This window comes from Drosophila takahashii, chromosome 2R (genome assembly GCF_030179915.1).
Source record: "Drosophila takahashii strain IR98-3 E-12201 chromosome 2R, DtakHiC1v2, whole genome shotgun sequence".
Taxonomy (NCBI): Eukaryota; Metazoa; Arthropoda; class Insecta; order Diptera; family Drosophilidae; genus Drosophila; species Drosophila takahashii.
Genome location: NC_091679.1, coordinates 26,360,539 through 26,377,686, shown reverse-complemented (window position 1 = coordinate 26,377,686; position 17,148 = coordinate 26,360,539). Strand labels below are relative to the sequence as shown.

The following is a 17,148-nucleotide window of genomic DNA, read 5'->3' as shown; positions in this document are numbered from 1 at the left end:
TCCATCCATCTGCCTGTGCCAGAGCAATTAACGCACTCTGAGCACAGGGCCAAGAGGTGGAAATCGGGTCAAGAGGGGCTAAGCAAAGTGCCGCTCTGGAGTTCGGGGCCATGCATTCGTCGTCGCCGGCATAATGAAATGCATTTCAGTCCTCATTAGGCATGCCATTTTGTGATTCTGATTCTGATTCCGCCTGACGGGATTTCACCCCTCGAGCTTGATGGAGAGTGAGTCCAATTCAAGTGCACAGAGAGTGACTTTAATTGGCCGTAAGGTGGCAATAATTGAGCCAATCGAAATAAGCCCCTAAAGAAGTTCCTAAAGTGTTTGACAGCCACATTATTTATTCTTCAGAGTTGAATGGTTAGCTACGGTTACTGAAAAAGTAAATATAGGGGCAAATCGCAGAAATCAAAATCACTTATTGAAGGGTCTAAAAGTATTCAACCTTTTATAAAATAAATCCGTAAGGTTTCCGAAGTTGAAATACATTAAAGATGAAAACTTTTTAATTAAATTTAAAAGCATTGATAAATAATTTGAAATCTAATTTTAAATATGTAAAAATACTGTTTTTATTGCACGTTTACAATTTTTTATGTGTATTTACTAAACACTGATTTAATAAATGCTGCCATAAAGTAAGATAAACGTTTGCTACGAAAATATTTTAAGTAAATTTGTTTAAGAACCCATCTTTCTTAGTTTACTTTGCGTTGTTCCCAGTTAATTTCGGCATACAATTAAAGGGTTTTTGTGCTAGAAGCGCTGCTGCCACTTAATGCAACTTTGATGTTTTTCTGGCCACGCACCAAAGAAGAAGTTTCACCTGCTGCGGATTTTCGGGTAGCCCGAGTAAATAAAAACTTTTGCGGTTAAAGTTTTTCCGCCTTTGTTTTGGCTGTGCAAATGCAGCAGCCCCCGTCCCCGTTTTATTTTTTACTGCTGCCACCCCTTCTCTGTTCCGAAAATGGACTTCCCATTCGTGTGGCATTTTTTGGCACTTGCCACAATGGCCACGTTCCGCTCTCACACTCGCAGACACAGGCGCATTCCGTGGCTCGTGGCATGTCGTTTTGGGAGGGCACTCTTCCATTCTACGGACTAACGGACGGAAGGGCGGTTGGGGGCGTGGCTGCCACGGCTTTTTGGCAGCGGCAACTTTGCTTTGTCATGTGCCATATTTCTTTCTCGCCCGGCAACTGTGCTGCGGTGACAAAGTATCTTTTGTTCAAGAAGTGCAAATGTGGCTCTTTTCTAGGCAACTTGATTCGATTCCATCACCGACTGTTCACATTAGCTCCCGCTGTCTTTTTATATGACACCGTTGCTCTTTTGATTGATTCTCATAAGAAACACTTTAATACCTTTTTCTTGTACATCATTCTTGCTTGAAAACTACAAAATCTTTATCAAAATCGTATCCTTAAAAATAATAAATTTTTCAACGAACTTTATTCATTTTATCTAATAAGATAAAATGAAAAGAAATTGGATTTTGAATTAATTTTCCGTTAGAAAAGTTTTAGGTAAATATCGATAAATATAATTATTGAATCCGAACAAATTTATCGAAGTTGCCACTTAAAAAGGGTTTACAAATGCGATAGTTAATGCGGCAACTCTTAAAAAGGGTTGCCAACCCAAAAGCGTGAAGGGAACTCTATTTTAACTTTTCACATAGCAGGCTCTAGACTGGAAAAAAATACCGAGTAGGCCTATGCGTTCAGGACTGTCAAATTCTGGGCCATGCAAGTCATTCGTCTGTGAGACGTCTTACCGTAAAGTACACCTAGGCATACAACAACCACAAATATATATAAAATATAAAAAAACCAAAAAAAGATTCAATAAACTCTGACCATAAAATTTGTGTTGTGTTAGCTTATACAAAGTGTTTTACCTTATACCGTGTTAACTTCAAAACCGTGTTACATTCTACCGTGTTACCGAAATCGTTCCGTTTCTTCACGTTCACTCGTTGACTTTGCTACCGGGTTCTTAGCTTGCTTGCCTTGCATACCAATCTCTTTCGCTGTCCATCGAGTAGAAGTTCTTCTGGCTGTAACCGTTCTCAAAAGAGCCGCAAAATGAACAACCTGAACGCCAATGCAAGTGCGTTTTTGTGGCAGGCGCCTCCGCAGCAGTTGCCACCGCAGGCGGTGCAGCAGCAAACGTTGCAGCCCGTGCCGCCCGGCCAGCTGATTCATACCGCCGTCGTTTCGCAGCCGCGCAAGTTCGGCGGCAACAAGAGCAACTACAACTACATGCACGGCCAGTCTGGTCCGCTTTTGGGCGGCGGAAATCCGGGCGGTAATCCGATGGGCGGCTTCGGCGGCAACCCCAATATTTACCGCAAGCGCCAGCCGATCAACGCCTATAATCCCGGCTGTTATCAAACGAACGGTAAGCGAAGGGTTTTCACGGCGGATTGGCTTAAAAAGTATTAAAAGGTTATGAATTTTCCACTGAGTCTCAAGGGGGGAGAAAGGTAGCTACAAAAAATTCCGTTTTCTGTTTAAAATAATATTTCTTCAAGTCAACTTTGGCATATTGTCAAATAAGTAGATTTCTTTTGAATAATAATATTATTTAGTAAAAGTATTTAGTACTGGTCATCTTGGTATGGGTTAAAAATTTTTCCATTTTTTTGTGGTAGGCACAACATGATTCGACAGAAAAAAATTGCTTGGTAACTACCAACATTATCAACACTAAAAAGTAGTGTTTAAAAATCCCTTGTCTTGTCGAACTTATATTCTTACGATTTCCCAATACTGAATATTTCCCCCTCCACCTTTTGCAACATTTGTCGCTAAACGCTGTTCAACACAGATGAATTATTCAAATTGAATTCTTGTACTACTCACTCACTGTTTGAATTGTTAAATACGAAATATATATTTTTGTGCCGCTTCAAACGCTTGCACAAATCATTAAACGCATTTATTTCCTTTTGTCTTTCCAGGTAAGTCGCTGTTTTCTATACCCGAAAATGTTGTTATGCTTGAGAGCCGTAAGTACATTTGAAACTAGAGCACATTTCAAACACACACGCACACCAAAAACACACAACTACACTCCTCCCCCCTTAAACACGAAACACACCAACGGCCCAAACAAATACACACGTACATCAACATTTGCAGATCGAATCAATCAATCAATCGTCCTGGGGCCAAAACTTGAATGAGGAGGAGCTACGTGAGGGGCGGGAGTTTTTGTGATGAAATGTAAACGGCGAAATTAATTTCCAATTGAAAGGGGGTGGGGTGGCAGAGGAGGGGCATGGGTAAAAGTTCAATTACAAAATAAAACAATGCATCTGGGCAGGGAAATATAAAGATCAAAAGATGCCAGCGCCAAATTTGCATCTGTATGCGAAATTTATTTTCAGCCATTAATCAATTTCGCTTCTCTTCCGTTCAGATCGGTTCTTATTCCAGTTTCCTGCTGGCTGCTGCCGGCCAGCAAAATGCAATTTACATTTTTTGTCTTGCATGAATTTTCAATTGCATTTGCTCGGTGTGCTTTTCTTCTGTTTATATCGAGGTCCATTAACATTTCTATAACGATGACGTCGTCCAAGATTTTCCCGTTTCTCCTTTGGAGGTCGTTTATTTTTCCATTTTTCGCATTGTCTTGGCCATTTGCATAATTTTCAATGCACGCAATTTTCATTCAAAACGTCGAAAACCTATCTATATAGCGATAAAGGGGGTGGTATGATTTTAAGGTGCACATTTCTGTTTTCAGTACTTAAGGTTGATTGTTGAAAGGTGCAAAAATACTATCCCCCAAGTCAATTATTGTTATGGCTCATTTTCTTAATCGTCCCCGAGATCCACCCAGGCCATCAGATGGTGTCATAAAAATATGAAATTGCCGTTTGAACACATTGAAAGACCAAGAAGCCGAACAAATTTGCACCATAATTAAAATAAATGCTTTCAATGGCCAATAATTACCAAATAAATTAATTTTAATTGCAAGCAGCCGACGGCGGTTGCGGGTGGCAAAGCACAGCCTGCTAAAAATATTTTTCAAAGTGACTAAAATAAAATGTACGCAAGAGTGTGTTGTAGGTTTTCGGTCTCCGCCTTTTTGGCTCTCTGCGTTTTATATTTATTTTTAAATGTTCCGCTTTCGAGTCTGTCCAATACGAACTGTGCCACGCCCACTGTTCGCACCACCACCATTACCATCACTCGCGGCAGATGTCGCTTTTTTGCAGGTGGGAAGAAGCTGAAAAACACTTAAAAATACATAAAAATACCAATGGGGATGTGTTCAGGGGGGTGATGTGTATGTGTTCCGGCGGCTGACATGTTTATGGTGGTTGCCTTCTGAAGATTTCCCCAAGATTGTTTTCCATGGGATCAGCGGCCGAGTCACTCGAAGATTTATGTGGGCGTTCATTAAACGCACATCCGTCCCGGCCGCCAATCACTTAGTTAATATGGCAAAATTCAGCCACCGAGTATTTGCATTTTCATTCAAAATGGGACCGAGGAAAAATTCGCATATTCACGTTCTTTCCCTTAGCCAGGGTTGTCAGGGCCACCGAAGGCAAACTTGACTTGTTTGTTTATCTTTACCCTGGCCAACTTCGGCAGCTGTTGTCTCTGCGCAAAAATAATATACATCCATACACATATCCATGTGTGGGTTTCTGTAGTGGCTTAATTTGCTGGCATTATTACTGTGAAGTGGGTGGCATTTTATTTGCCTTCTGTGGGCCTGATTGTTGTGGCTTACTTTTGCTGATTGACAGCGCATTTCGGTGCCTTTCTGTTTGATTTCCTTTTGTTTTAGCCCAATATTTGCGCTCGCCTAATGCACTTTTCCACGAAAGTTGTGCTTTGCGGCAGCTAAAATTAATTAAATTAGGTTTTCGTTTTCCCTTTCCTCTGAGAGTTATTTTGCCGAATAATTCCACGCACAAACCCTTGGCTGACAGGCCGTAAATCTTGTGGTTTCAGGGCGCTCTCGACAAAAAGCGAGACATCTTCCCACAATAAATTCATAGTGAAATCCAATAATTTCGCTGGTAGGCGCAGGAAAGATCAACTGAAAAAACAGCAGCAACATGTACAACAATAACCGAGAACCGACAACCGCAGCCCGCATGTCCGAAAAATATAAATTGTGTCGCTCGCATTTTATGGTAATTCAATAAATTGAAAATGACAAATTGTGTCATGTTGCGGTCACTGGATTGGCAGACCAGAAAGACCAAAAAAAAAAACAGAAAAATAAAACCGCTTGCGGCAGGAACGATGGGGATAATTAAATCTATGTTGGGCATCAATAAAAGTTGCAAATGGATTTTTAAAGTCGCCGGCAGGACAAGAGAGCGATGCTGCTTTTGCTGAAGCTGTAGCTGAATCAGGCGCCGCCGTTTCAGGCACATCCATCAATCAAAGACGATCAATCAAATTGTTGTCAACATCGGCGCACGCAGCTAACGATGAGTTGGATGTTGCCGCTAGCTGTCGCTAGATGGCGTGTCGAACAAAGACAATGTCGCTGTCGTCGCCTGGCTGAACTTTCGTTCGCACCGCCATTCTTTGCACCACCAGATGCCCCCACTAACGAGCGCTAATGGACACACCAGTCCTGCTGCTTCCGCAAGGAAACTATTGAGCCAAAATTGTGTGGGGGTGTGGATCCGAAGGATATGGAAACTTTGCCACTCCACGCAATATTGCGTCGATTATCTTCAATCAAAAGCTAGTGATTGATGACTGCGACGACTACTGGCCGGACGGAAGGCAGAATATATCCTCTGGCCACATCCTGCGAGTTTTAAATTTCCCTTCAGCAGTAATGTCGGCCATTCATCAGCGTCCTGTGGTATTATTGAAGGCTTTATTGCTTGCCGTTTTGATTACTTTTGCAATTGATTCATTTCTGCGGAACGGCGGCGACAGGTTGAGGATCTTTTTTATTGGCATTTCTTTATATTTGCATTTAAATTGTGCTGCCCCTAAGAAAGGGGAAGGAATATTGCCACTTAATATGCCTAATGATTTGCTTTAATGTGGCGCTTCGCAGTTTTATGAACCAAAAAGTCCGCCATTTTGCTGCCTAATTTATGCAGGAGGCGGCTGCTCCATCTCATCCCCCTCTTCCCTTATAATTTGTAATTAATTTAGCATCTGGACAGCCTGGGCAAAAAAAGAAACAGGAGGAAAAAAACGATGGCAGCTTTTTGTCAGCCAAGCGCGCTCTTACTTTCAAGTGTAATTTTCTAAAGCAATTAATTGGACATTTTGCTAATGCGTTCGCCACTTGCAGTTTTTGCCCTCTATCCATCTTCCGCTTTGAGAATCGTGCAATTTTCCAAATTACAATATCGAAATTGTCCCCGCAGCTGCACAGCGCACTTTGCCATAGTTTGCCGTTTGCCCGGCTCTTTTTCCCTCATTGTTTGTTATATTTTTATGGCACTATCGATTTTCGCTTTTCCCCCAGGCTCTGATAAGTGCGGGGTAGTGAGTCGGGGAGAAACTTTATCAAAGCGAAAACTAAGTTTGTTATTAGAGCATGGCTGCGCAATTCAAAGAGAATTTTTTCCTACGACTCGGGGATAGTTTGGGAGTATATGAATATCATAAATATGCAGGGTATATTTACACACGCGGAGCTCCATTAAGTAGAAAAACGCTTGAAAACGTACGTCGCATGCAATCGTCAGTGGGAGGCGGACTATCGCTTTTCCACCACCACCCACAAAGTCAATACATCAAAAGCCACAACAAACAACCATCGCCCTGGCGAGGGTGGCCACTAAAGTTCTAGTGCCGCTCCTCAAGTCAGCTTATATCGCATTGAGAACGAGAACTCTCGTCTCTCGAAATGTCACTTAACATTTATTTTTTGCTCTTGACCAAACTGCATCAGCTGCTCGAATAGAGTAATTCGAGGAGGGCTAAAAACTCGAGAGCCGATGGCCAAGCACTCTCCAAACCGATAAGTGGGCGGATGAGTGGACGTGGGCGTGGCTGTGGGGACACTGATTGCACATGTGTTTGCATGCCATTAAAGCATAGGGGGAGCATGTTTACCAATGCGATAATTAGGCGAAGCCAAGAGGAGGAGGATCTTGGCCAAAACCGAAAGCTAAGACCAAACTAAAGGCCAAGCCACGCCAATTTGCTAAGCAAACACCCACATACGACCGACCGACCGACCGAGTGTGATTATGAATTATATTATAAATCCTCATAAGCAAGGTCCTATCGCTCCAGTGGAACCAACCGACTTAAATACCATTTTGTGCTTCTAATTATGTTGTCCTGTGTATTTGCTCGCGTTGTCTGTTTGCTTGTCTGTTTGCCAGGAGTGGAGGAAAGTATATAAACAAAAGTTGGTGGAGAGACAACAACGACGGCTATTACATGCGTTTATATTATTCAAATCCACCGTAAATGTAATTAAGCTCATGAGAGTTGAGCACAAATTTATTTCCACGCTCCAAGGCTGTCGTAAAAAATCCGCAATCCTTTTCCCTCCACTTTCCTTGCCATTTGGGTCCGCTTATCGGACTAATTTCTACGGAGGGGCTTGCGTATCGCATATAAATTGGCTCATTGCCGTGGGTTGTGCGGGGGTCGTTGTCTTTGCGCTCTTTGATTTCATTCCGATAAGCATTGGCATTTCCGCTGGTATTCAGTTAAAGGCTTAAAGCCAGCCACTACTGGGTAGAAAAGTTTTTCGGAACATTAAAAACCAATCAGGGGCGCATTGTCACATAATCAGCTGGCTCGCGCTGCTCATCGGGGCTTCCGAGCTTCTTACATGTGGCAGCGTCTTCTCACAATCTCTCTGCTCTATTATGATTATTTTTTATAAGCTCTCCTCCGCTGGGGTTCATCGTCGTTTCTGCTATCGTGTCACACACAGGGACAACTCTTTGCCAACATAATAGTTTTGCTTATGAAAACAAATTCAATTTTGAAGCTGCTTATGGAAATGTTTATGCAAGACGTGAGCGCAAACTGTGAGCGCAGATCGAGTTGGGGGCGTTTGGGGGAAAATTAATGTCACATGATGACGTCGCGCGCACACGAGTCGGAAAAACAGGGGAGGAAAATCAAGAGGGGCGTGGCGCTGTGCATGCAGCCAGATAAACGGGACAACGGCGCCATGACTCTTGGCATATTTTGTTGCAGTACAGTTTCGCATCAAGCTCCTAAGTTGACTCTAACAAATTGAAAATCATTGAACGGCGAAGCGATGCTCAGGGGTGGGATGTTAGAAAAGGGATGGCAGTGCAGCTGAAAAATATTGTAGCATACATTTAAGCAAATTGCAATTAAGGTGAACGAGAGCTGCTGTTTGTTTGTTGCCAGCCATTACCCTGTTCATTGGACCGACTTTTCAGCTAGCAATCCTCCGGTTCCCAGAGTCGCCTGCTGACAAAGTGTGCCAATACGCCGCACACAAAGTATGCAACAATTTGCAGCATAAATACATTGTGGAACACCAGCACTACCAGCCAGACCACCCATATGCGTTGTTTTATTTGTTTACCTTTCGGAACAGCCACCCACCCACTTTCACCCACACACATTGAGGCCGAGTTTTAATGGATTTTGTGTGCAGCTCGCTTTTGTGGTTAGATGGAAGAAATGCGTTCTTTGTAGCAGAGAACCTCTATTTTGTTTTGTCATCGCATTGTTGCAAGTCTCGTTAAAGGGAAAATGTTAAATTTCAAAATATCTGCTGTCCACTACCTCAGCACAGCGAAAGTTCCGTAATTGCAAACCAACAAAGCACTTAATCGCGACACACGTGTCGTATACGTAATCCACACAACAGCGTTTCTCTATTTCTGTATGCAAATGACTGCGGTTTGGCACTAACACACACTAACACACACTAACACACTTTTAATGCTTCGTAAAAACGAAACTAAACTCCAACTTCCGCCTGGCCGCCGAAACACATAATCTAAAATAATTTGTGCGCGCTGAAAATTTACACCTGCTCAGTTAGCCACCTTTTGCTCCTTTTCGACGCCTTGCGTGTGAAACATTTTCCAGCAATTGTGCATGCAACAATTCCCCGAATACTTAAACATTTTAGGCACGCTTCCGACGACGTCGTCCTCGTCCTCATCCTCATGCTCGACTTCGTCCAGCCAGAGGGCGTATATTTCTTTTCTTGCTGCGAAGGCGAAAACTTGATTTTCGGGGGCAAACAACGGAAGCTGGGGCTAGCAATTTCGCTTGGCTGGCTTGGCTGGCCTGCCGTCACGCATACGCCCCGTGTTGCAGCAAATCAGCAAAGGCGGTGAATTTCAATTAAAGCCCAAAGCAGCAGGGGGTGCTCGCTCTCGCACTCGAAATGAATAACTATGGTGGTTTCGGGGCCTTGGTTTATTCGAAATTGTTATTGACTCGGGGGTATCGAAGGCTTATGTTGATAAGAGGGGGTGGACGAAACCCAAACATTTTCCTTAACCAAAAACCGCCCCAAGTTCCAATGGCCGAGGATTATTTACTTATGGCAAAGTTGGTGAATTGAAACGTGCCTAGGCCAAGTTTTCCAGGGGCGGAACGCTTTAAAATTCGCACGTAAATTCAAACGGATTAAGGGCTTGTGAAAAATTGCATCAATTTGTGTTGTTTGCATTGGACGAGCTACCCTCCTCTTGCTCCTTTCGCGAATAAAAAAGCGGACAGCTCCAAAACTAACAGCCAACATAAAAATGCCAGATTTTTTTCGCTACTTTTCCTTGTTTTTTTTCTATTTGGTAGTCTAACTTCTCACCGCGTGTGTGTGTGGATTTTTATGCAAATATTTTGTCAGGTAGCCCCAAAGTCCAAAATAAACCAGCCATGACGAGAGGACGACTCAACTCGAGTCTCCTCTCGACTCCCCAATGCAAAGCCACAGTTGCTGGCTTTGGCAGGACGACTCGACTACGTGGTGCAACTAAATCAAATCAAAACAAAAACAGCTACGAAATGGCAACTCGGGCAGCCATTTTGGCATAACAAGCACCATGCAAATTGAGTTCCCAACGCGCAACTGTGTGTCTCACTTTTTCCCTCAACTTTGCGAGTGATTAGGTTAAAGTGTTTGGCTTAAACAAGGCCAAACAGTTGCATGTGTCTGCTGCCGGCTGGCGACACTTTTAAAGTTAATTAAATGCCTGCCAACTAGCGAGCTGAGCTGTCTCAGCCATATTTGGCGCGACATTTTGGCAGTTTGTCGCAGTTTTGCTTTAATTACAAGACGTCGGCAGATTTGCGATGCTGTGGTGTTTGTGGTGCCTGAGCCCGGTCTTCGTTATTGCCTTCGTCCAGAAGCTGTCGTTTTTATTGTTTTGATAGGAGGAGGAGGGGGTTGGAGCGGGATAATACCAATACGAGTGGTTCCATTTTGATGCCACTCTTTGGTTGCAACCGCTGTAAAGCAAAACACAAAATGGAACCCCAAAGAACGAAGCTCTACAGACCAATTTGGCCTGTGTATATTCTGCACATTTTTTCCTACGCCTGCCAGAAATTCAATTAACTTACATGCCAAACCGCAGCCGGCATAAAAGGGGCACCATTTCGAAAAACCGCAGCCAAAAATGTCAGAACCCCCCTGGAAAAGACGCCCCTGGTCTAAGTGAGGGATATGTGATGTCTGTAAGCCCAGCTTCGTGGTTTCCGCTTTTCGGTTTAGGATTTTGATATTAGTAAAGGAACTCCCGCGTTCTTCAACTTTTGGAACCTCTCATGCAACAACAATATTTTGGCTAGCTTTAATTTTAAGTTTTAAACAATTGGCTAACACTAAAACAAATTTTTTTTCCGTTTATCTTTTTGTTTCGTTTCATTTATATAATTTTGCTATCGCTATTGTTGTTGCATGCATTATATAACCAAAAACATGCAGTACCAACACTGTCGACACCACAACAACATGTACCACCTACACATCAACACCACCACCACCACCACCAACAACAACATCAACAACAAGCACCACTACCACATCAACATCAACTAGTTGCCCCAGCTCAATCGCACAATCTTTGTCAATTTAAAGAGCCACCGCTATTGGGACCCGGCGCCGCCTTCCCGCCATTCGGAGCCCCCGAATATCATCCCACCACGCCCGAGAACTGGAAGGGCGCCGCCATCCATCCCACTGGCCTGATGAAGGAGCCCGCCGGCGTCGTTCCCGGACGCAATGCTCCGGTGGCCTTCACACCGCAAGGACAGGCTCAGGTGAGTATTGTTGCAATATTCTTGGGAGAGAGGAGACAAATACGATTGTTATTTGTCCACAATTTCTGATCAAGACATTCCCCTCTCCATCCAAGACGGAATTTTAATTAACTCTCCTGTTGTTGTTTTCCCACTTTTCCTTATCTTCCTTATCTTGCTGCTGCTGCCGCTTCCTCAGGGCGCCGTCATGATGGTCTACGGCCTGGACCACGACACTTCCAACACGGATAAGCTCTTCAATTTGGTTTGCCTGTACGGCAACGTGGCAAGGGTAAGTTGAAACATTTAAATTGTATTTTAATTGTAAGATTGGAGAAAAGGGAACTGATTAAATTACATTTAAAATAAATTTATTTAATTGGGAATAACGAAATAATTTCTTAAATATGACACTTTCAATTTGAATGTTGAGATCAAAAGGAGAGCTAGTAAATATTTTGGCAAATCATCTTCAAGATTTTACGGAGATAATGTTTGCACAATTCTGGTCGTTTAATCTTCAGATTTTTTTTTTCGAAATATAGAAAGTGTTTTTACTTGGTCTCTACGTGCTTAAACAAACTAATGTTAAAGCACACTCAAATGTTCGTTTAACACCAGCTCTTCAGGGAACCCATTCGGTTCCAACCCTTTGCTTATGACCTTTTAGATTGTAAAAAAAGGGCGAGGAAAGAAATATCCTCAACTTGCACTTAGGCAGAAAGCTGACAAAAAAAGAGGAGAAAAATACGCATTTCATTGCCGCCGCTTTGCTTTTGGTCGTCAGCACTTTGCGGCGAAATATCGGCCGAAGAAAGGAAGAAAAAGGTGTTTTTGAGTGGGAAAGCCAACCGCAAGAACACTTTGTGTCTGTGTGCCATTTGTAAATGTGCAAATAAAACGAAAGGCAATAAAAGGACGAGGCCAGGACAGAGCGAAGACGACCAGTAGAGGACCTACAGCTATATGTAGTAGGCCAGTTGGATCCGCAAAACACATTTAGATAAAGCGTTTTAGATTAATATCCCCGCCATGTGTGTGGGGTTCTCGGTTGGAGAGTCGCCTCGGGACAGCAATCAGTGCAGCGTCATCAGCTTTATCTGTGTGGGTGTGGCGTTTGGCTAAAAACCCAGCCCACCTCCTTCTACAATGGCAAAACGATTGGCAAGTCGCTTGTAAATCAAAACACGATGACGACCAAAAAAGAATCCATTAAAAAGCTTTGGTGAATGGCAATTCGGAATGTGCTCATTGTTAGTCGGTCGCCAGGCGAAAAAGGGAAACCTGCTTGAGGAGCATTTAGTGCAGCCACAGAAAACGCCTTAGCTATCTAAGCCACCCACTTACCACCACCCACTGGCCACCGAACAATGAGCTTGTGGGGAGCGCCACCAACATCAAAGTCAAATGCTAAAAACTTCTTTAGCGTGTGCCAGAGCTTTCACTTTATTGCTACTATGATTCCGCCCCCTCGTACGAGTGTGTGTCCTTTGACAATTGCGCTCGCCAAGGACACAGGGGGGAACCACCAACCACAACGATTCCTTAGCTCCCTCACATGTTTTGTTTAGTTTATGTCTGTGATAAAGCGAGTCAAGGCGACTGGAGGAGACCACACGAACCACTTTCCCTGCACACTGAAGTAGCTGGGAGCCAAAGGTTATTCAATCCTTCAAAGGAGTTATATCGTTAAGGAATTTCACTGTGTCGTATACTAAACGAAAGCAGGGTACTCATACAATATCACTTACGTGAAAGACAGTGATTTTTTGCTATGAAACTGGAATGAATCCTTTTGAGCTCAGTTCAAAGTTGTTCTATTTTCTTTAAAGGGAGTTTTTATATTTTAGTTAGAAAGTAAAGTATACCCCTAAAAAAAACCAAAGCATATTAAATTTCACCCAAGAGCTTCATAGCCCAATATAAATCGATTCTCTTCCACTTAAATTTGTTTTCCATTTTTTGCATTTACCAACCGTGGCCTCCTCCATTAGCCAATAATTTAACTGACCTTTGCTTTACTTTACTTTTTGTTCCAAGCAATACACCCACAATTTCTAGAAGGACTCTCATTTGGCCATTACTTTAGTGGGGAGAGGGAGGTTCACGATAATTCAGGGCGCGGCCATTTAGTTCAGTTTCTTTCTCTGACACTTGCACCCTTGCGCTCGAAGGAAGAGGAAAAGAAGAGGAGGAGGAGAGTGGACGACCATAGGGCCAAATTTATTGCCAACTTCCTGTCCGAGACGGAAACTACTCATTAGCCATTAAAAATGATTATGCGCAAACATTATTCACTGGTCGGCTAAGCCGCAAACATACATTTCTCCATCCTGCTGGCCCCCTACTCATACCCAACCACCCACTCGCTTTTTAGCCCAACTCTCGGTTTCTGGGCGAGTTCTAACCCCATCGCAAAAAGCAGCTCGGTTCGCTGCGCCTGTCGCTATGCAACTGAGTTCACAGAGTGAAAAGCCAGGGTTGTTGCCTCATTATAAAGTCGATGGGCACGTATGTTGATGTGTGTGTGGTGTGTGGGTGGGGTCTGTTTGGATGTATCTGCGAGTTTATGGGCCGACATGTTTGAATTGCGAATGAGAAATTGATGGCCACTCAATCAAAGTGCCGTTGCATGAGTTTCCTTGCCATCTCAGTCCCTTTTTTTCGAACCCACACCATGTGTTGGCGTTAATGGGATTCCCATGGGGAAACATTCGGGATCGTGTCTTCCCTAAATTATAGATACACGAAGACCGGATGCCCTTACACCCTGTGGATGCCGAAAAGCGGAAATACCCAGTATTCGATTTCAATGAGCCTCGATCCTAATAGGGTTTGGCATAAACATTCTGTTGCAAGGAATTTGATTAACCTGCCGAAAAATGCGTTGCCAGTCGATATTGACTAGGAAGGCTGTCAAATATTTCGTGATATAGGGGCAGAGGGACCCCGGGGGAAATGCCTGGAATTGTGTTTTTGCATTTTGCGATTTGTAATTTCCACTTTCGCTGCCAAGGAAAATATTGCCAAGCAGTTTCCTTCCGCCCCAACGAAGCAATCTGGTTAATTATTTCTGGTTCTGGGTTCGGGGCGATGAAGTCATCAAATTGATTTTCAGGTTAAATGGCATGACAAAAATAGGACAGAAAAGGAGAGGAGGGGAGGATTGACTCGGCTCGAGGGACCACTACGACAAGCTGTGTTGACAGGGCAAAGGTTTTTGGGGGAAAAGTCAAATAAAGAGAGGAGCGGGGAGTCTTTAAAGGCCAAAAAAATACACGCACTCAATTAAATACGCATTAAAAAAACATTTGGATACAATGTGGATGGTGGGTGGAGTATCTCTATTGAGTTTTGAGGGGGGCGGTAGTAGGGATGTTGAATGGGGAGCATAGGTCAGCCAATGCTGCTTTTGAGCTGCGCGTGAGCAATTAAATCAAATGGCAGAGCAGACACCATGCCACATTGCACAACAAAGCGATCTCGGGCGAGAGGGTCGCATTTTAATTAACGCAGTGCCGGCGCACCAGGGGTCATGGGGTGGAAAATGGCAAGGACCGAGGGGGTGCAAAGGGGGGGTAGAGAGTGCAGCACAGCACAGCTCATTAGACACGCACCGAATGTTTGCCGCTGCTGCGGCTGCGGCTGTTGACCAGCAGCAGTGACCATCCAGCCATGAAGCGCTCTTTGATTTGGCCAGAGAATCCTGATGGCACGCGGTTCTATTTCGCACACATATATAACTAAATATGTGTGTGTGTTGGTGGCCCCATGTTTGCATGTTTGTAATTTCATTATCCTTTTGTTTCTGGGGATTCCAGCAGGGGCTATCTGGACGCTTTCTGCTTGACTGATTTATGGTTTATATTTATTTTTATACAATGCTTTATTTTTATGATTCCGTTTCGTGTCTCGCTTTTCGGTTTCGGGTTTCTCGTATTCCTACTCGATAAGCCTCATTTAGTTTTTATTTACTTTTACCAGCCCCACTCGATCCCACACTTACCCATACCATTCGTACTCCATTCGGGCATATTCGTTTTGATTGCGGCCCACTTTAGACCCTCGCACTCTATGGAATAGTTGCATGCGGATGTGTCGGGGGGATTGGTTTAATTATAAGCAAATTGTTTGCCCCATTTACACACGGACCCCTTTCCAGGCGCATTCTCTTTGTTTATTTCGTAATGTTTGCAGTTCATTATAATATAATTGGGTATATGCAAAGGACATGGGTGATATTTAATAATTGAATAATTTATTAAATGAGCTTATAATTTGCCAACAACAAAGTCGTGGAAAAGTTTATCGATTTTTAGGAGACCTCTTGTCGTTTATACTCTTGTTTACTGCTTGTCGCAAATGACCTCCAACTGGCAATTAGCTTGGCTTGAAGTGTGCCTGCAGTCATAATTATATTTGGTTGACCCCAAACTGCAGCAGTCGCACAGAAACCGAGCGAAAAATAAATCAAATTGGCGAAAAATTCACTAAATGCCAAGCTCGCTTCTCGGTGCGTGAAAAAAAACCCGACATCAATGCGCCAAATTAAGGCATTTGAAAAACAAAATTGCAGCGCCCGTCGTCCAATTTGGACAGGTGCTCGCTCGGTTCGCTTCTCTATTTCGCTGGCCAACCAAGTCGATTGCGAAAACTCGTTTCAGCTTTGGCCAAAAGCAGCAGTTCCCCCCTCCGCCGAGTTCAATGCCTGGCGGCGGCCAGCAAATTGATTTGCCAATGCAGTCAGTCAACCAACCAACCAACCAAGCAAGTGAATGAACGAAGGAATTATCCAAGCTGAGCCCCGCCAGCATTTCCATTGATTTTCACTTTCTCCCGGCTCTCTGGGCTCGTTTTGTAATTATTGTTTTGGCAAAATTATTATGGTCAATTACTTTTGCAACGCAACAAATCGCTTTCAGCGAAGTGTGAAGAATTGCGAACTAAAAAATAGGCTTAATAATCAAATATCGTTTTTTTCTCTTTTCTAAAACTGGAAGAGTTTCCAATCCAATTAAACTCGGATGCAACTTTCTTGCTATTTCAGCATTATCAATTTCCCATACACATAATAATACAAGGCGACAGTGTCAAATGATATTTCGGATATTTGTCAAGTGAAAATCACAAGCAATGATAATATTTTCAGCTATTTTTGGCTATTGGGCACGTACACGACTGACTTTGATGACCCAATAAGGAGGAGGGAAGGTACGGCTATAACCATTGTGGGAGTTCCTGGGCGTATGTGTATACTCACACGGCAGGAACACACTCACCCACACAATGAATGGAGAATTAAGGACGCCATTCTGCTATATAATTGCGTTTGAAGGAAATTTTAAATTGAATTCAATGAAAATGTAGAACTCTGCTCTGCTCTGTTCTGCTCCCCTGACAGATTGGGTTAAGTGCGAGAGATGACAGCGACAAGAGAATTCAATCAGCCAGGGGCACCCTTGGGCAGGGTAGTATATGTAGTGGAAATCAGAGGAGGGGGTTGATAAAGACCATAGTGCCGGGGAGCTGGGGCATATAATTTAATTGAGGTACTGAGAGAGGCGAGCAGTGCAGGTAAACGCATCGTCACTTTGTGGGAAAATCAGTTATGGGCAAAAACAAACGATTTAACTATAACCTTTCCTCTCTTTTTCAGATCAAGTTCTTGAAGACCAAAGAGGGCACCGCCATGGTGCAAATGGGCGACTCGGTGGCCGTCGAGCGTTGCGTACAGCACTTGAACAACATTCCCGTGGGCACTGGCGGCAAAATACAGATTGCTTTCTCCAAGCAGAACTTCCTATCCGAGGTGATCAACCCGTTCTTGCTGCCCGATCATACACCCAGCTTCAAGGAGTACACAGGCTCCAAGAACAATCGTTTCCTATCGCCGGCCCAGGCCAGCAAGAATCGCATTCAACCACCGAGCAAGGTA

General features: G+C 43.6%; 1 protein-coding gene across 17 annotated transcripts in view; it reads left to right on the top strand.

Annotated features, from left to right (window-relative positions):
* Positions 1-17,148, top strand: part of sm (heterogeneous nuclear ribonucleoprotein L) — a 105,356-nt gene that overhangs the window by 83,543 nt on the left and 4,665 nt on the right. For 7 of the 17 annotated variants that reach the window (XM_070213782.1, XM_070213783.1, XM_070213781.1 and 4 more), the window contains 4 exons: positions 2,969-3,016; positions 11,053-11,234; positions 11,413-11,505; positions 16,870-17,145. In XM_070213782.1, coding sequence (XP_070069883.1) covers positions 2,969-3,016; positions 11,053-11,234; positions 11,413-11,505; positions 16,870-17,145 — 599 coding nt within the window. Of the gene's footprint in view, positions 1-1,755; positions 2,407-2,968; positions 3,017-10,899; positions 11,235-11,412; positions 11,506-16,869; positions 17,146-17,148 lie in introns of those variants that run through there. The other 10 variants (XM_070213787.1, XM_070213785.1, XM_070213789.1 and 7 more) reach the window with 4 other exon arrangements.